Source organism: Heliconius melpomene, chromosome 21, assembly GCF_056956725.1.
Source record: "Heliconius melpomene rosina isolate 202511_hmr_F chromosome 21, ASM5695672v1, whole genome shotgun sequence".
In the NCBI taxonomy this organism is placed as follows: domain Eukaryota; kingdom Metazoa; phylum Arthropoda; class Insecta; order Lepidoptera; family Nymphalidae; genus Heliconius; species Heliconius melpomene.
Window position 1 is genome coordinate 13,993,298 of NC_140409.1, and position 21,437 is coordinate 14,014,734.

General features: G+C 34.6%; 1 protein-coding gene across 1 annotated transcript in view; it reads left to right on the plus strand.

Annotated features, from left to right (window-relative positions):
- Positions 1-7,610: 7,610 nt before the first annotated feature.
- sls (sallimus) overlaps positions 7,611-21,437 on the plus strand; it is a 111,135-nt gene continuing 97,308 nt past the window's right edge. Inside the window, exon 1 of the mRNA XM_085206653.1 lies at positions 7,611-7,864. Within this exon, the coding sequence (XP_085062779.1) occupies positions 7,762-7,864 (103 nt within the window). The 5' untranslated portion in view covers positions 7,611-7,761. The remainder of the gene's footprint in view (positions 7,865-21,437) is intronic.

The following is a 21,437-nucleotide window of genomic DNA, read 5'->3' on the forward strand; positions in this document are numbered from 1 at the left end:
ATACAGATATATAAATAGCATTGGAAACTATTGAATTTAGAAAGTTGATATTTGGCATGTAGGCAAGTTAGAGAGCGTAGTTAAGTATTAACAGAATATTTCCCAAAATTCCTAATAAAACAGAAAAACACAGGTATTTTAATTTTATTTCTTAAATTCCACATAAACAAAGTTACAATATGCAATGTCTCGGAATTTGGGTTTAAATTCCACATATATAAAGTTACTGGCTCCAACTGCTAAATACATCGATATATAATAAATATATAATTTAAAAACAAACCTACAAATTCTTGTGAATAAACAATACGAAACACAAATAAATAGTAGGTAATGTAGATACATGTAACACGATGCGTTCTGAAGAAGCTCCAGTATTAATATAGCAATGCTTTTATTAATAAACCTGCGCTGAACGTAGCTTTACCTGTGCCACACCCACTCGGACTCTGATTCAAATGAAAATATACTAACATTTGTTTTAATAATATTATTTTAGCTTCACGCTGTAATATCCCACATATAGCAGGAGAGATAGAAGGAACCTAGTGTTAGGACACTCCGTTCCCCACACATCGGTTAATTTTCGGTACATTGCGAGGAGGTTACCATTATGAGAAAAAAAATGTTTATCGCTGTATTGAAAATCGAATTAATGACCATTGCGTTAACAGTCGGACGCTGTACCACTGCGGCACGACCACCTCTAAGAATTTTGATAGTAACGGAAGTGTCTTAATGGGAAAGGAGTATCATAACACTTAGTTCCCAGGGTCCCTCTGCCTCTGCCTGATGTATGCGGTATACAGCATGAAGCTAAAAAATAACAAAAGAAACAATATTTAACTTTAAAAATGTTGACCAGCCATCCAAAAATAGTAACTTTAAATAAAGCTATAGTCGAGTATAATTACAAACTATACTCTGAATTTGGTGTAATATGTGTTAATATAAAAGTATATTATGCAATAAAGTATTCTATATAACGCGACGGTTCTGGGTTCGATTCTCACTAGGGTAAACGATTATTTTAATTTCTTCCTTCTGATATGCAATGTCTCGGAATTTGGGCTTTGTGTGGGCAACGCATTGTCTTAAGTTTACGTTCCCTCTGCTTTGCGGTTGTATGCGAGATACAACGAGAAGATAAAAAATGCAAGATAAATTTTATTAATAAAACAGGAAAATTAAGTTACGTCTGTATATACACTCTCTTCCTCTCTTTACAATTGTCTTGAGTAGAATTCAGAAAAATGATTGTACTAAATAGCGCTAAACTGAATATTGTATTTTGGTGAATAAAAAACTAATAATTTAAAACATTTTGAGCATGAGACATGAACCCACTACTACCGTAAAAAGTTGGGACATTTTCACTGAGCCACAAAAGCTTAAATCTCTATAAGAAGATATGACGTAAACTAGTGTAAATTAAAGCACATCACTAATATTTTCATTTGGCACCACATCTGGTGGTCATTGTCAGTTTTAACGACTGCATAAAACTATATATGTTATATGTTTACGTCTCCATATCGCAGTATCTTAATATATATATGCATGATGGTCATGGGTTCGATTCTCAATCAGGGACGCTCGCGTAGCCATGAAACATACGTTTGCATGGATATGCCTTTAGTACCTCACGATCGCGTGATTCAACACTTAGGAACGAAAAACACTTTAAGAAAACGCATAAAAAATTGTACGTAGCAAAATTTGAACCCGCACCTCTTGGTTTCCAAGAGTAGAAAATGGAATTTCTTTCAAATTCCATTTCTTAACACTAAGCATTGCATCAGGATAAACTATAATAATAAAGTTGTATAGGTAAATAATCTTTATACATTTACCGAGTACCTCACTTCTGGACGGGCGCCAAGTGTCTCGGAAATTGGTATCACCAATCGACAAATTATATGATTTGTTCAAACACGCTCGGCATCGTCATGTGGTGTGCCAATTTTTGAAATTCTATAATATAGATCGAATGAATTCAAGGAATATAACCAAAGCAATGCAGGACTATAACAAACCTTTAAATTAAATTTAAATCAGCTTCACGATGTAGGCACTGTCCCCATAATTTTTTTGAGGCATTCCGTGTTGAGTAGCGAAACTAACCCCAGGCTTATGCCTGGCACCAGGCAAGGCAAGGTGTGAAAAGGAACGAAGGGCACGAAGGAATGAAAATATTGAATGATTCATTTCCAAAAGTGGGGCAGAGTGGCGTTACAGTCACCGTACCCCTGCGCCAACCGTCGCCTTTACAGTCAGACAGAGAGAGAGAGAGATGAGAGAAAAATAAACAAAAAATGACTTTCACCACCACTCAATTAAAGTTTAATTTTCAATTCAATATAAAAATATGAATTACATCGACATTTAAAACTTTTGTAAAATTTTAAAATCGCACCTACATACATGTATAGGTACAGCATATTGTTCTCAATTAAATTTATGCACTGATACGTGAGTATGATGAGATTTCATAATAAAATTAAATATCCATATATATTACTTATATAACACGGTCATAGAGGACTCGCGGTGGTTGCTCGTTCGTATACAAATCATAGGAATATTAAAATATGGATAGACAGTAGCACAAGCGTGTGACTGTAAACGCGACTGCTATGGGTTTGATTCCCGCTCGGAGATATGAATTATATAATATTTTCATTCCCTTCCCACTCTGGTAAAAAGGCAAAGCACAGAGTGGGGAATGGAGTGCCTTATCACTAGGTTCTCTCTGCTTACTCTGCTTTATGCGGGACAGCGTGAAGTTATATCAAGCGCTCTCTTTGATTAAAAAAATATCATATGTAAAAAAAATTAAAACAAATAAATATAAAACAATAAATGAAGTAATTTAAAATATTCGTTTGATCAACTCGTACGGTTGGATGAGTGTAACGCGAATCATTGAATACGTGCAAGTGACAATATATTGTGGAAAGCACTAATTAATATGTTACGGTGACCATACAACTCGTCCAGAGTGTGTCCAGACTAATATCTGTCCGATATTGGTTTGTGGGCATACGGGCACGCGACCTACCCCGGATCCTCCAGCCGCCACTGTTACACCCTCATCCAGTCCGTAAGAGTGGTGCCCTTTTACCCCTCCTCCTCCTTTCCTTAGCTCCTTTCATTTCTTTTACCTATCCTTCTCTCTTATTTTACCTGCCCTATTTCCTCTCCCCTTGGTTTTTCCCATAACTGGGTTTTAGAGGTCAGATGGCAATCGCTCCATGTGAAAAACCACCGTTCCGTCCGTTTCCGTCGCTATAATGAACAGACACAGGCAGAAACTGGGTACGGCTAGGGCGTCGCCGCTAAACGACGCGCAGGCACTTCACTTTACATCACATCACTGCGATAAGTGGACAAGGGCTACCGTGTCAAATACGGGCACGGTTAAAGACGCAAGTACCCAAAAGGAAACTTCGCTTTGCAACGTGGAATATTGGCTCTCTAACGGGACGATGCAGGGAACTCGCAGATGTACACATGAGACGTCGGGTTCAGTGCGCATTATTCCAGGCAAGTCGGAGATGACAAAGAGGCCATCGACCAATCTATCTTTATATCTATTTATAAGCTAAAGCATAAAAAATAAAGCTTTTAAATATAACCAAAAGTCCTTAAAGAAAAATCAATATGTTAAAATTTCAATCTATCACACGACATGTTCAGCGACGCTCGAGCGACAGTGCCGTCGTCACTTTAACGTCGATATTGAAGGGTTTGAAGCGTGAATCTCTAACCTCGTTATTAAAATAATGTGTAATTTGCATAAATCATTGTTATTTTAGGGAAATCCTTGATACCGAGGCCATCGCGGCGCAGTGGCGCAACGTCTGACTGTAACCGCGACGGTTGTAAGTTCGTTTTAGAATCGGAGGGGCGAGTTAATTTCCGCTCTCTACTAACAAGACAGAGTTGAGTTCTGAAACAACGATTCTAAATTTTACGGAAAGTGGGGAAAAGGAGTTTTAACATTAGGCTTTTTCTTCCTACCCTGTTGTATGCAGCATATAGGGTGAACCTAAAAACAATATCAATGTGAAACATTTGGCATGTTTCTAAGAGAACAGTTGGTTTATTAAGTATTTTTCCGCAAACCAAGGAGAACAGTGTGCCTTAACACTGGGTTCCCTCTGCCTCCCCTACTCTGGGTAGCCTACAGCGTGAAGCTGATTTCTTTCTCGAAAATGAACATCAACATTGGTCATCATAAGCTAAGATGTTAATATAATAAGAATGTTCATAAAAAGATATATTCTTCACTTATTTTTTCCCAACTGAGTCAGATGAGCTAATTTTAAAGATTTAAAATTGACCCGATATATTTTAAATTCATTATGAAAATATAATAACAAATAAATTGTTTGAAAAAACTAAAACTAAGAACACATTAATAATACGATAATAGTAGTAGTGCAAGTTTTCATCAGCTATGCTTCAATCCCATCATCAGACCAGCTCGATGGTACCATAACATTTTATTGTCATACATACAATCTACATATAATTGCAAAGTTTCACTGTGGTACAACAATTAGAAAGGCGTGTAATTTATATTCTTAGATTTTATGGCATAGTTACTTATTTACAGCTCGGCCCATAAAAAAAACCTTCACCCTGTATCCCCCACTCAACAGGGTAGGCAGAGGGAACCTAGTGTTAAGACATTCCGTTCCCACTTTCCTCCGAATTCTGGAGACATTGAGTGGCGGAACTCAACGCCGTTATATTAAAAGCCTATTAATGGCGTGTTAAAAATAAGTTTAGCGCAGTGGTCGCCCTACTGCCCCCCTCGATGCACCCCTTGCACTCGTCAAAATAGCGGTGATGCGTCAGAAACTGAGATCACTGTAATATATGATTCAGAAATATGCTCGAAATATTTTTGTTTTTATGAAATGTCGAGTCGTGTGATTTTCTTTTTTTTCTGTTTTCGTCACGCATATAGCATCTGACTTTTTCTTCGTCACGCATATAGCAGGGTAGGTAAAGGGGCCTAGTGCTAAGACACTCCGTTTCCCACTTCCCGCCGATTATTCAAGGCATTGTGTGTTAAGTTTCGGAACTCAACGCCTCGAAGAATTGAAAATATTTATAAATAATAATTTATTCCCCAGAGAATCGAACCATAACCGTCGTGTTTATAGGTACACGTTTTTGCCTGTACGCCATGATGGTTTCATTGTATGTATAACCATTTAATAATAGTTTAATAAATTGTGTATAAAGCGCGGCACGTTGACTAGCTCTATTCTAGAAAAATCTATCTAATATAAGAATATGAATATTTTGAACCTTAAATCATCGCGAATATTCAGCAAATGCACAACTCCGCCAATAGTGTGTTGATGTTGATCAATGATAAAAACAATAACAATGAAAATATACATTGTAAAAGACCAAAGAGTAAAAAAAATAATAATTTAACAATACATTCTACCTTATGTAAAGGCGGCGGTTGTGGATTCAATTCCCACTCGGAGGAATGGAATATTTAATATTTTCATTTCATCGCTCTGATAAAAAAGTAATGACACCATAGAATGAGTTGATTATTCAGTCTCTTCTTTAAAAATCGTCGACGATGCTCTAGTCCACACTCCGAATTCTCGAAGCATTGCATGTTAAATGGCGGAACTCAACGCCGTGCTTTGCCTTGTTACCAGACCGAGGTAATAAAAATATTAAACATTTAATTTCCTGAGTGGGAATCGGACCCACAACCGTCATGCTTATGTCAGACACATGCTTGTTTAAGTTGCTTAGGGAATTTAGTGACAAGAAACTCCGCTCTCCGCGTTTCACACAAATTCGAAAAAAAAAACCGACTGAGCGAAACTTAACACCATACATTTTTCCATTATTCAATCTCCTGACCCAAGAGCCATGGCGGCCTTAGTCTTAGATATATATAAAAGATTTTTTTCCAAATGTGATTCAGGAAATTTGACATATTACATTATGTGTGACGAGCCATCCATTCCATTAGAACGGAAAGGGTTGACGCTTCTCCTTCAAACAGCTCACGTTACTACATTAATGGGGTTGCTATAGCTCTACCTACCCTGCTGTGTGCGGGATACATGAACTCTCCACCACTCGAAGAAATGAAACATTTATATAAATTTATATTTCTGTTTCTTCACTCTTGTGTCGAGGCAACACGCAATGCCTCCAGTATTCATTCGTGGAAAGTGAGCAATGGAGTATCCTGCTGTGTGCGGGATACAGCGTGAAGCTGAGTTTTTAAAAGTTAATTCAGGAATGTTTTATTTTCATTTACCCGCTTTGGGAAAAGGAAGTGAGTGCGGTGTTAATAATATTTCTTTTTCTCGACTGCTAAGGAAGAGTTATCTTCCATTATAATAATTCAATGTAGATAATATTGTAAATAAAATAGGAGTCAATAAAAACCGAATATCAATCTGTATAGGTATAGAATTCTATTATGAATTTATAAAGTGTCTTGGGAGAGTGAATGACATACTAGAATGGTCTCATTACTGTATCTGTAATATGTGAAATTGAAATAAATATATGAAAATATACAATGAGTCTGGGTAACTCGGTATGTACGTCTTTGTATTAAAATCTAAAGCACATTACAAGATTGTTTTTGTTTTATTAGTTCCACTAACGAGGGACGAACCCTTGTGCACTGTATTAGTTAAGAAATAGAGTGAAGATAATTTAGACTTGTATATGTGTATCTCCTTATTGATATATATTTATAAACAAGTCTACATAATTATTCGGATATTCGTCCAATACCAGTAGCAGAGAGTATTGGGCGAGCGCTAGGTAACGAAACTTAATGCCGCGTTTTGTCTTTATTATTCTTAGGTACCTTTTAAATTATAATACATTTAAAGTTTAAAAGTGCATAATGAATGGGAATGGAACCAAATGTTCATAACGATATAGAAGACAATTGCCTGCGCACGCGCAGCCACGTAGTACATACCAATGTAGGTCACGTTATAATATATATTTTAATTTTTTTTCTACTATTATTTTAATATGTTTTATACATATTGTTTTTTAATTTCTATATTTTTGCAATTGATGTAATAAACATTTTTTTTTCATTATAAACAGACTTTCTACAACAAATCTTATTTTCACTAATATACCATAATATTATAGTAAATAATAACATATACATATATACATATCGCGGCATAAAAGTCAGATGAACGTCTCTACATTTTCTAAATTTTACAGGAGAGCGAAAATACTGTGAAACTATTATACTACCTTTATTAATAGAGGTAGTATAATATAGTACCTCTATTAATAAAAATTGGTAAATAGAATAATATAAAATAATAAAAGAGGTGGTTGGTGGTTATACCCAGTATTTTCAATCTCCTGTAAAATTTAGAAAATGTAGAGACGTTCATCTGAGTTCTGACTCTTATGCCGCGATACATACAGACTGACACACTGCCCACTGAGAGCTACAAACTCGCACAGTGTGCACTGTGTACGCGGGAGGCGCGTAGGGGGGGCGATATCTCAAAATAACTACTTATTTCGGTAACCCACCCCGCCGCTGCGCCACTCCTGCGCAGCTTCACTATCCGCTAAGAATTCGCAATCGACCGACGTCTTGCTCGTCGATTGGGTTATAATGACTTAAGCCAAATGAACCCGTGTTATAGTGTATAAGACATAAGTAACGAGTGACGGTTATTTTAAATTTTATTATAATATTTTTTTTTGTGTAAAATGGAGAAATCACGGTGGGAGCGCTCCGAGCGGCACGAGCACGTTGTGCAGCAGGAGCGGGTCCAGCGCACAGAACATTACAGCCAAATGATGTCCCAACAAGGTAAGTTGATATTTTTTTTTTTGTGAATTTTTTTCTCTGCTAAGCGATATCTAACCTAGATTTTTCTACCAACCAAAACCAATGTAACTCTAGATGTTATATTCGCATAGCCTTACCCGTTTCTATTTTGAGGTGACGTGGGCGGGCACCGGGAGAGGAATGTTCCCCCATTATTTTTCACACTTCCCACTTTTTATAATGTCCAAAGTATGTTGGTAAGCGAATTATTATTAATTCGGCGTGTAAAATGATACATGCCTATAAATGCAGCGCGAATGTTAACATGGCAAAACCGTATTTGGAGGTACGTTCACGTATTTTTTTCTAGGGAGTTTCGTATAAAGTAGGTCAACAGTCATAATGCTAATTATGTTTGATTTCATATTAATTATCTATTTGCTTAGTTTATCGTTTATTTGTATAAGTGTTAAAAGTGTTTGGATGGTAATGGAGGAAAGTACATTTATGGAATGTATTTACATGTATCGAAAAATAACGGATTTTATTTTTAAAAAAATGTAAAATATTTTATGATATTTGTATAAACAAAAAATTTTATAACTCTTATTTTAATTCTATAAGTAAAAGTGCACATTAATTAATAATAATTTATTTTTATACATATTTAAACTTAAAGTAGAAATTTATTTTAAATAGGAAATAAAATTGCGAAATTATTATTATGATATTATATCAACAAAATTATGCTTCACATATCAAAAATATTTTATTTAGAAAAATAAAAATAATTAAAGAAAAATTTTACCAACTTCATATACACTTTAATGAGCAATACGGAGGTACATATTTATATGTATCACAAAAGATAATAAATCGTTTTTTTATGAAACCTGGACTGTTCCCTCACTTGGAATGCACTTCATTTCAATCAAAAAACTCTACTTCTAATCTTGTTATGACTCTACTAAATTTTACTTTCCGAAAAAAATCTGAACAAACAAACATAAAGGTACATCAATAAAATTTTACATACATATTTAATTGGAAATTCGCTGAATAAAATTAGGCTTTAACACAAAATAAATAATATTTTCCATTAAAATGAAACAAAAAAAATACTTTAATAAAATTGATATAAAATATAATTGAAAGAAATATTTTCTACAAAAATATTACGACCAAACACCTTTGGCACCATCTGTTTAAATACAAATGAATCATTTCATAAGAAGCTGACGGTACTAGCGTGACTTCTATCCATAACTTAAGAAAAAGAACCATTCTCTGAACAACGAAAGTGTTTTTCTATGTTGTAATAATTATAATGATATTTATAATGATTATACAATCAATAATCAATGTTATGATCATTATAGGTTAATGATACTTGCAATGATTGTGTTTATATATTAGATCTTATATAACAGAGATAGGAGAGTCATATATCTTCCGTTCATCGATAAGACACTCCGCGTTCGATAGTTTTTTTTAATTTTTTATAACTGAGTCTGCCTCTGAGTGTCTGTTGGTTGTTTCTAAAATATAATTTCGAATGTTTTGACACACGCGATCACGTTTTAAATAGATTCAATTAAAATATTTATCTGCACTGTTAAGAACGTAGTAATTATGAATTAAAAAATACCTACCTCACACTAGAAAAAGAAATAAAGCTTAGTTATAATATGACCATGTCTGTCGTGGTTATTGGTTCGATCCACACTCGAGGAGATTAAATATTTATTTACATTTATATTTCCATTTCTTCGTTCTGGTGTCGAGGTAAAGCGGGGTGTTGAGTCCTGCCACTCGAAACGAAATCCCTCCAGAATTCTTCAGAAAGTGGAGAACGAAGTGTCTTAGCATTAGGTTCCCTTCTCCTTGTGTGCGGGATATAGTGTGAACCTGAGGTGATTTTGATTTTTTTTATAATATGATGTCACACTTCTGGTCTTCACGGTTTATTTAGGTTGATAGATTGACATGGAAGTAGGAATAGAGGAGCCGGGTGATCCGTCGCCAACCCAGAATTATTAACAACAAAAAATTTGCCCGTCCAGACCACTTCCCCCAAAAAGTATCCCTAAATACGCCCCTTCAGGTTGACGATATAATATATAGTTAATGATACAGGATATTGTAAACTTGGTGTACGAGAACGCGACTGTTCACAGCTTTTTTGAGGGTAGATCCGCCTCCGCCGATCAATCAAGCGTTAAACTAAATCATAATACATCCATCCATTCACTCGGTAGCTGTTTTCTCATATAATTATAAGTTTTCTATTTCAATAGTGAGAATATAACAATGAGGCATTGGAAAACAGAAGATTGTCACGTTCAAGGTGAAATTGACTGATATTGATGTGTATATGCTAGAGAACTACGTATCTACCCGCACACAACAAGGTAGACAGAGGGGACATAGTGTTAAGACACTCCGTTCCAAACTTTCCTTAATTAATTCGTTATTTTTATTAAAAAAAATATGATTATACTACCGTCAATTCTACCGAGTGGGAATACACAACCGCCTTTAAAGTCGGACACTGTATTTATATACACTATTTAATTACACTTTCATAAAAATATATATTGCATATATTAATTATTATACTTAAATAAAAATTGCGAAATTTAAGAATTTAATTTAAAAATTATCATATTTTCTATTAAATAGATAAAAATACCGTTACGTAAGCGGATGTAGTGTTGCATTTTATACACTTAAATATCTCTCTATAGAGACATGTACGCGAGCACCGCGCTAGAGGAAACCATGTCAAACGGTTCGTATCACACGACGACACAATTATGGTACAGTGGTTAACTGCGCTTACTAGTTGTGAGGAGATTACGGGTTCATTTTTTGTGTACAACTAGTGACCCTCTAGCGGCTTCGCCCGCTTGAACTACATGATTATTCCTTTAATAAGCAGAATTGACTGTCAATGAATAATTAAATTTACTCGTTCTGAAACAGCCTTAAATGTTAAATTATTGATTTGGGTAAGGATTTACAATATTCTTTGTAAAATAACTGTAATGATACATACATATTACAAAAAATACCCAAATCGAATCGAACAATTCAATATCGAAATCCAATTAAACAAAAAAAAAAATCCAAAATAATTAATCGAATAAATAAATCGAATATCGTTATATATTATCTTCCATTATACAGACACAGGTTTTTAAATAAAATCTACATACTAATAAAAGGTAGTTTGTATGTTGTTTATGACATCAAAGATACTAAATGCAAGAAGTTGTACATTGGATTACATACATTTTTTTTATTCGAACCAATAGTTTCTAAGCTTGACACGTTTAACGAAAGCAGAAAAATTAATATAAAAGTAAAATATATATTTTATAAAACCTAATGTCTAAATTAATAGAAAATAGAAAACGGAGTGAGATGACACTAGGTATTCCCTTACTCAGAACCAAATTAGGAACTACATGAATATAATAAAAACACAGCCAAATATTTTGCATGGTTATCAGAAACAAGTTATAAAATATATCAATAAATCTTACTCTTATTTACACATTATTTATTCAAATTTAAACATTACATTGAAACTAGAATGCAATTTAATACACTGAGAAATTTCTACCACATTCTCCATCTTAAGACATAGAATTTTTTTTTTAAGAAATTTTAATATTTATTATTATTATTATTTATTTACTTTGTAAAGTTAAAATAAAACCAACTGAGGCCTTCGTGGCACAGTGGCGCATGCGTGTGTCTGTAGACGCAACGGTTGTAGGTTCGATTCTCATTCGGAGGGATGAAATGTTAATTTCTTTGCTCCTGTAGCAAGACAAAGCGCGGCGTTAAGTTACGACGAAAGACGTCACTCAACACGAAAAATCTCGATCGGCGCTGCGTGGGGCCGAAATATATAATCATATATATATATATATAACTCTTCTATTTCCGAGTTATTGGCAGACAAAGCACAGACAAAACTAGTGGACTTAGAAACTTGAAATTTTGCATGTAGCAAGGTTAGGCATACAACTTGTATGGAAACACTAAGAGGGAATTTCTCAAAATTCTTACTGTTATATTTTTGCCTTAAAGTCTACGCAAGCAAAGGGGCGACGACTAAATATTTTATTAGTATAGAAACATAGAATATAATCCTTTTAAAAAAAAGGAGAAAATAGAGAGCTGTTTCTCTTTCTTTAACAACTAGTTTGAAGCGCTTGTTCCGTACAGTGGGTTTCGTACAATCTAACAGTATTTGGTCGCAGTGGCTGCCTGCTAACGCATAATCTTTCATCATTTTATGTTCTATAAAAAAACTACGACGAAGATGTTATCTTAATGGCACTTCTAGTGAAAATTAGTTTTAGTGAAACTTTAAATATTTAGTTTCTTTATAGCTTCACGTTCTATCCCACATATAGCAGAGTAGGCAGGGGGACCCTAGTGGTACCGATAGTACACTTCGTTCCCAACGCGGCACCCAATTTTAGCAAATCAATATCGGAACTAATGTCGGAACTTAACGCCGATCAGAGTTACGTCGTTGTTAGAGCGAGGAAATGAGAATTATTCATTCATCGTACTTTGCCTTATTCGTGCGGAAAAAGATTTTAATTATTATAAAAAAATTACAGCGTGGGTATCGAAGGGTTAACCATCGTATGACACCCAGTAGCCACGATGATAGTATACCTGTTGATTAATTTTAATAATTCTTATGCATAATAAAAATACATTGTTTTTAAATTCAGTAAACTAAAGAAAATCAAAAGGCCCAATGACTACCAACCAATACACCCCGTATTATATCCACCTCATTTCAATCACGCGTCATAATATATATTATTATTATAACAGATAAACCACAAACGGGCATCGAATTCTCGACCACAATACTCTATACGCTGCCATTTTACAAAATGAATTGAAATATTTTAATGATAAATTAAGCTAAATGCTATTATTCAAAAGGAACATATGTATTAAAAGCTAAGCTAAGCTATTATTAAAAGCTTTTTTATGTTACAATATAAATATTAATTTAAATATTATTTAGTGATTGGACAACAGTTAGCTTGTCTGACTATACACTGTGAATATAGGTTCAATTTCTGCTAATTTTTTAGCCGCTTTTCCTTACTTCAAATTCCGGGAGTGAATTATTTACATTTCCTCGCTCAGCTAACATAAGAAACAGCGGCGTTTAAGTCCGCCACTCAACTCGCAATGTTTTGAAATTGGGAGGTGCCTTGGTAACGAAGTATCCTAGCACTAGCTCGCTGTCCCTCCCCTGATAATTATCATCATCATCATCATCATCAGCATGTTCTCGTCCACTGCTGGACATTGGCCTCTCCAATGGCACGCCACTGAGCTCAATCTTCATCATTCTTTGCTTTTCGCATCCAGCCGTCACCCCATGTAGCTGGAGGACGTCCTACATTACGCTTGCCGAAGCGTGGTCTCCACTCTAGAACGCACTTACCCCAACGGTGATCAGTTCTGCGGCAAATGTGACCAGCCCATTGCCACTTCAGCCTACTAATCCTTTGGGCTATGTCGATAGCATTGGTTCTCCGGCTATCGACAAACTCCGGATAACTTCATTTTGAATTCAATCCTTCACAGATACTCCAAGTATAGCCCTTTCCATAGCACAATATGATAGCGTGATATTATTATATGCGCCGATAGAGATTTTTCGTGTTGAGTGACGGCTTAACTTAACGCCGCGCTTTGTCTTTCTACCGGAGCAAAGAAATAAATATTTCATCCCTCCGTCGTATAGCGTGACATAGCATATGATAATTATATAAGTCACTAAGTACTAAACTATTTCTAATTTCTACAAATTCCTTCCAGTGAATCTTTTTAATAATAAAAAAAAATATAAAAAACAAACTAATCCAAAGCTTTAAATAACGTGTTTATCGGCAATTGACCTGAGATGCTAAGATTGTATTTTGTCACGACCATTACGCAAGCACCAACAAGGAACTACTATAGAAACGTATCTCCATACAAAAAATATAGACAAAAACTGTTACAATTGCAGTTTACACGCGATATTCGCACTTTTACTTAAATTATATTGAACTAGTTGTCGCCCATAACTTTGTTTGTGTGGATTTTAATAAGTAAAATAGGTTTTGTTTTCTTCCCATTCTCGGAAAAGTTTCGAGAAATTATCCCCCAGTTCTCCCCTACACTTCCTAACCTACCTGCATAATAAATTTCAAATTTCTAAGTCAAATTTCGTAAATAAAAATGTGTAATTATAATAAATACAAATATAAAATGTTACTATGAAAATAATATAAAATCACTCATTGTAACTACAACTTTATACTAAAAGAACATTTCTACCCTCTAGTAATTAATATTATATAAATTTGTACCTTTTTTGTACTAAGTTAAATGAAGAACATTTTGCAAGTACCTACTAAGACTGACTTTTTAAATTTGTAAACATTAATGACACAAATCTCATGTAAGTGACTGTGAAGTCTTTTTGAGAAATAAATATCTTTAAGCCTAAAAACGAAATTGAATAGTAGTTGAATGCGATAAGCAAAAACTGAGGAAGCAGTGCTAATTAATACTTGTAAATATCAAACTTTTTTGTACGATAGATTTTTTTTTATTGTCCCCAATAGAACCGATTTATAATGATTTTTTTAAGCTTCACGCTGTATCCCGCAGGGGAGAACCTAGTGCTAAAACACTATTTTCTCCACGCAACACACATTTTTTTAGACATTATTTAGTGCCGGGACTCAACGCCGTGCTTTGTCTTGTTACCAGTGCGAGGAAATGAAAATAGTTCAATCCCCTGATTAGAAATCGAATCCACAACCGCCATGCTTACCATCTGTTTTTATTTTGCCATCATTTTCTAATTACAAAAAGCATAAAAAAATATTCTCAATGACGACGAAGCAGCAACTTTATTGCTTTATTAAGTCTTTGACAAGGTATTTAAGCTTGCGCTCTCTCACGAAGTCACAAGTTCCGTTTCAAAATTAACTAACTTTATTGTTAACACTGCATTGGCTCAGTGGAAATTTCACTTTTAGAGTGTTTATTCAATTATTTAAAAAAAAACTAAGGAACCATGGACTACTTGCTCACATGACGACCTGATTGAGGCAATAGAAGCCGCAGTCGACGTGGCTAAATACTGGCAAAATACTATCTGCATTCTCCACGAAGAAGAAGAAGAAAACTAAGCATGTTGCAAAATATTTATATTTTACAATTAGAAATGAGGCCCTCGTGGCTCAATGGTTGTTTATAAAAGCGAAGGTTGTGAGTTCGGTTCAAGCTGTGGAATTAATTATTTTCAAAATATAATAAATTGATACCTCTTAATCTTGAGATTAAGAGAAACGGGATACATTTTTTGTTCCATAAAGTTACTGAATTTCACAAAAAACACACAAAACTAAATTTGACATCAAATTAATAACCTCCTCTTTGAAGTCAGTTTAAAAGCATAGAATAACATTTCTAAAACAATTAGTTTACACTGTATCCCGCATATCTTTCTAGTGTTAAAACACTCCGTTCTCCACTATCCGCTCAATTTTCGAGACAATGCTCAACACAGGTATTATTTTTGTTACCACAGCGAGAAAATATATATAACTCATTCTTTTTAGAGGAAATCGAACCCACAAACGTCGCGTTTAACGCCATACCGCTTCGCCACGCTTCACAACAAATTGGTCTTTAATATACCATTTTCCACCATCCAAGCGACGGTTTCCATATTTAAAATCATATATAATTCCATAATTCTAAGTTAAGAAGCTTAACAGTTCTATAATGATGTAGCGAAATCTTCTAACGGTGAGAGAAAGTACTGTACTGTACATATTACTACAACATTTGTTCAACGGATCAAATAATTCGATTGGACTTGCGGCGTGGTGTACCCATAGTCTATAGTCTACTATCTAATAACTGATGTTATAAAGGTGTTTGTTTGGTTGAAAGCGCTAATCTCAAGAACTTAGGGAAAGGAAATTGTGTTTAATAGTTTATTTTGTAGTTGTATTTGCAAAGTACACGTAGAAAGGATGTTTTAGACATTTTTATATGTTTCAAACCAACGAACCGAAGAATCTATATATTTACTTGATATTTCTTTGAAGATCAAGTCGTTCTTCATCAGGGTGTTGAATTTTAGCAATCTATATATAAATAAACATTGCTTTATTATTTTCGTAGGCAAACTAATGCCTCAAATTCATTCAAATGACTGTAACTTTTTTTTAATGAAACGATTTTGATGAAATAAACTTTAGATGTTAAACTGGATTAAAACAAAGAAATTGGTGAAAGTTTTACGTAAATCGGTTCTGTACTTTCAGAGACTATACAGACAGGCAGACAAGAAATTAAAAAAAATATTTTTGCTTTCCATTATTCTTTTTAAGTGTCCTTCTATCCATTTCAGTCAAATGTACAGACAAAATATTTTCAATTAAATTTAAAATAAAAAAAAATCTAGGCCTGCTCTGGGTGTGCGGCGTTGAGTTCCGGGCTCTGTTAATTGAAAGCCTATTGCTGTGCGAAAAAAGCATGAATCTTCTATGTTTAAAAATACAAAAATTTCCTTGTGAAAAATGTAAAAAATTTTAACTCAAAATATCCATAATCATTATTAAGTATAATGTTAGAATTGAAAGTATTGAGGCCGTCATGGTGCAAAAGATATTGTGAGAGTAAACTCGACTGTTGAGGGTTCGATTCTCATTCGGGGAAATAAAAAATTTTCATTTTCTCGCCCTGAAAACAAGACATAGCGTGTTGTTGAGTTCCTACACTCGATACTGATTCTCGAAAATTGGGCTATACCTATGTGGGAAACGGAGTGTATCACTAGGGTCCCTCCTCCTATCTCCTCGTATCGTATATATATATGAATCTATAAAAAATAAAAAAATCTTGCGATAAGAACGGATTCTGAAACATAATTATACATATAACTCTACAATAGTCAGTTATACACTTATAAATCGGTCACACCTTGCTCCACAAACAACTAATTAAAAAAAATATCTTGATAGACAGACAAACTGATCCTTAACGAAACCTTAACGGAACCCTCCGTCCCTCCGTTCCGTTTTGTTTTCTTTTGATATTTGGAACCTAAAAATCGAACAATAATAAAAAAATTCGCAATTTTGTCACGAACAAGTAAAATTCGAGTGTAATTACTACAATGTAAATTGAACTCCGTTATGATTCATATATAAATATGGTTAGAGGGCCACTGACCATATGGCGGCGGCAGTAGGTCAAGAAGCAACGGACGAGATAGAAACGAACGATCGAATTTAATCTTTAGGTCTGTAGATATAAAGTTGAAATTTTTACTTGTAAATTTAACACACGGGAAAATAAGTTCTATATTGAGGGGAGTAAGGAATATTAAATTTTTCATACGTTTTATGTGAACTTGGTAAAATGCGTACTTTACTTGGTTTTTAATAGAAAGATTTTTTTCATCTCCGCACCTGAGAGCAGAGAGAACGTAGTTTTTTTTAGCTTCACGCTGTATCCCGCTAATAATAAGGTAGGCAGAGGCCTTAGAAGAGACAGAGAACCATAGTTTAGAAACTCTGTTTCATACGCGCCACTTAATTTTCGGAATTTCATTTCCTCGAACTCAACCCTTACCGGAAAGTAAGAAGACAAAGCCCGGAGCTGAGTTCAACCACTCGACGCAAAATGTATCTAATTCGGCCGGAAAATTCAGAACGGAATGTTTTGACACTAGGTTTAACTTCCTGTTGTAAGCGAAATTAATAATAATTAGTAACTATTAAGATATACAATATCATTGAAATGTAAAACTACAGGTAAGGGCATGTAAGATAAAAGCGAGATCAACTAAGCGAAACCAGCTACCTTTATATACTTCATTAACTACATTATTTAGCTTATTCAAAAAACAGACAGATACATTAAATTCAGATATTTGATAGGTCGTCGTGGCGTAACTCAACGCTGTGCTTTGCCTTGGTACCAGAGCGTAGAAATATCAATAAATAATAATTAATTTCCCCGAACGGGAATCGAAGCCACAACCGTCGCGTCTACGGTCGGACGCTGTCTTACTGCGCCAGGACGTTCAACTATTTTTTTACCTTCACGCTGTATCCTACACAGAGCAGTGTAAACAGAGGGAACCTGGAAATCTAGTGTTAAGACACTCCATTCACTATTAGAACACTTCCGTTCCACACATTCCGCCAGATTCATGAGGCATTGCGTATTGTATTACGGAACTCCACCCCGTACTTTGCCTTGGTACCAGAGCGAAGAAATGATAATATTAGTAAATAATAATTAATTCCTCCACCCTCCTCCCTTCCACCTCGAGTGGGAATTGAGTCCACAACAGTCGCTCAAATATGCCCTTGCGCCACATCTGCGTCATTAAGTTCAACTACATAATTAAATGTTTTTAGGTTATTATTACCATAGCATTGTCTAATTAACGTTATGGCCTTAATTTTTATCGCCATTAAGAGGTAATTAATTCTTTTTCTTTGATTTCTATTCTTAAGTATCAAGATTTATTTGCAGATATTTTGTTAGACACAATGTCTGGTTGTAAACTCGGAGAATCATTTCTTCATTTCCTCGCTCTGGTAACAAAATGAAGCGCAGCGTTGAGTTCCAGTACTACCAGAGCGGGAAAATGAAAACAGGTGGCAATCGAATCAACAACCGTCGCGTTCCCAATCTCAATAATATCTTTTCTTTTAATTGCAAAAGTCTATAAGAGGGATATAAAACATTGATCATAATTATATGATTATCCATAGAAATTCTTTATTTCTAGCCAGTTCTTCTCAGCGGAACTGTCTTCTTGACGGTGCTATCTTTATGTTCATAAGACGGTGCAATCAAGCTTATTTAAATATAGCATATTCTGAATATTAATCTGAAATAAGAACGAACGGGTAAATTTCTAAATTAAAACGAAGATGTCCGATATTCCTCCTCCGAGTAATGTAGTTTAAGCAGCAAAATATACATGAAACTATAACTTAAAGTAAACACTAAATAAAAATATACTTACTATAAATAAGCTGTATTATAAGCTTAGCAAGTTGTGTTAATACAGCCCATTCCGCACTTTCCGTCCAACATTTGAAATATTGAGCACGTGTGTTAATCACAGGTATCGAACCCATAACTGTCGCATTTAAACTCAGATGGTGTGCTGAACGTCCACAACAGCACACGTCGACAGCTTCTATTATATTTAGTAGTATTTATAAAAGATTATATATTTACAGAGAAATTTCTTACTCTGTTTTTTCTCAGTCATACGAGAAAGAACAGCCTATAGTTTCCCCACCCAACAAGCAATTTTTTAAATGGGCACAAAAATTGATCTGAGTAGACCAACACTATCAAGCTGACAGCGTATTTTAAGTGTCTGGCAATATAAAAAAAATCCTGGATTCATTTCAGTAAACATATTTATAGTTCGAAATTCATGTATAAAAGAGTTATTTCATAATTCGCTGGTATGTGTCTTGGGCTGCGTCCAACTCCTACGCGGTATGGAAATAGCTTGAGATTCTCATACAAAATCTTACTTGGCTGTGGAGGTGACTATACAGCTGTCGTTGTAAATCATCTTCTATTAGTTCTGGACATGCGATTGGAATTTATAATTTTTATACGACCAAAGTTCTTTTAGATCTGAAAAATATAATAAATTTAACGTAAAACACAGAAAAAAATTAAGAAAAATGTTTTTTTTTTTTAATTTATTGATCCAACGAATAACGATGAGGCAAAGCGAGGCGTTGTGTTCCGCCACTCAACACACAATTCCTCCTTAATTCGGTCATAGCGCAGCGGCACAAGGTCGGACTATAAACGTGACGGTAATAGGTTCAATTTCTACTCGGGTAGATCAATTGCCGCTCACCACGCCTTGTCTCAAGGTAAGGTCTCCAAGGTACAGCATGGAGAAATGAGTGGCTTAACAGTAGGTTCCTACTGCATGCATACCTTGCTGTATATTCCATGATTTTACATTTCCCATCCCATGACCTTGACCCTAAAACTAACATTAAAAAATGAACAAAACAATTGCTTGCTTAAAATAAAATATCGATTAAAATAGACCAGAAAAATGTTCTTATAAAAATAGGTACATCTTATTTTTTAAACGCATCTATGTATGAACTGCAAAAGTGCTGCAAAACAAAAAAAGTTAATTATTTTTTTATCAGCTTCACGCTGTATCCCGCACATAGCAGGGTAGGCAGAGGGAACCAAGTGCTAAGACACTCCGTTCCCCACTTTCTGCCAAATTCTGGAGGCATTGCGTGTTGAGTGGCAGAACTCAACGCCGCGCATTGTCTCAACAACAGAGCAAATAAATGGAAATATAAACGTAAATAAATATTTCACTTCCTCGAGTGGAGATCGAACCCACAACCGTCACATTACAGTCACACTTTGTGCCACTGCGCCAAGATAGCGTAATTCATTTCCGTACAATGAATTATTTTCATTTCCTAGTTCTGGTAGCCAGGCAAAGCGCGGTGCTCCGACAAACACAGTGAGACAGCTTTGGAGGTAGCATAAAAAGTGTATTTAAAAACTAAAGCAAGTGTATTTAAAAAGCAAAATTAAACAAATTTAAGACTTTTTTATAAAAGATCGACAGTCGCATGCCACGGTCGCGAAACCGGTCCTCTCATGCTCCTCGACCTACTATTAACATATTTACGCTCATTTCAAGTAATTTTATTTATTTTGTCCTTAGCGTAAATAATTTTATATATATTATAGTTATAGATGATCTACAAATTATTTATAGTATTATTATCAAAAATGCAGGTATTTTTATAAAAGTTTCAATTCAGATGAATTGAATCAAATTAATCAATCTCAAGCTCAAATTTATAATATGAGTTTCTTGCCTTCTGAACCGGTGGTAGCTTTTTATTTATATGTTCATTCGACGATTCAAAAGTGCTTGTTATAGTCTATTTGAATAAAGAACATTTTGAATTTGAAACATATTTTTCCCTTAACCATTCCTTTTTAGGGTTCCGTACCTCAAACGGTAAAAACGTAACCGTTGTAGTATCACTTTGTTGTCCATGAAGATCATTTATCTAGAGATCGCGTCGCTGTATTAAGATGAAAATAATATCAAATATTCAAGTCTATGGTCCCTTCAAGTAAAGAAAAAATCAAGTTTCTATGTCAAAAGAAACGAGCAATTATATAGTATCGATTTCATATCGATTATATTTGCCTTTCATATGAAAATCGCCACGTCATCAAAACCTTACATTTATAAAATTTAACACGAAGTGAGAATTTACAATACAAATAAAGAAAAATCGGAAAAGTGTAAAGTTCTAGATATTTCATAGAAAAATAAATAATAAATAAATAATATACACTCAGCATATACTCTATTGGTACAGAAGTCTCGGTTGGCGAATCTGACTCGCACTTACCCGATTTTATTTATACTAAGATAGGCTTGCGTTACAAAACACATTGCAATGGTATGTTAAAGTTCCAATCTGTAAGTGTAAGTAGATGAATC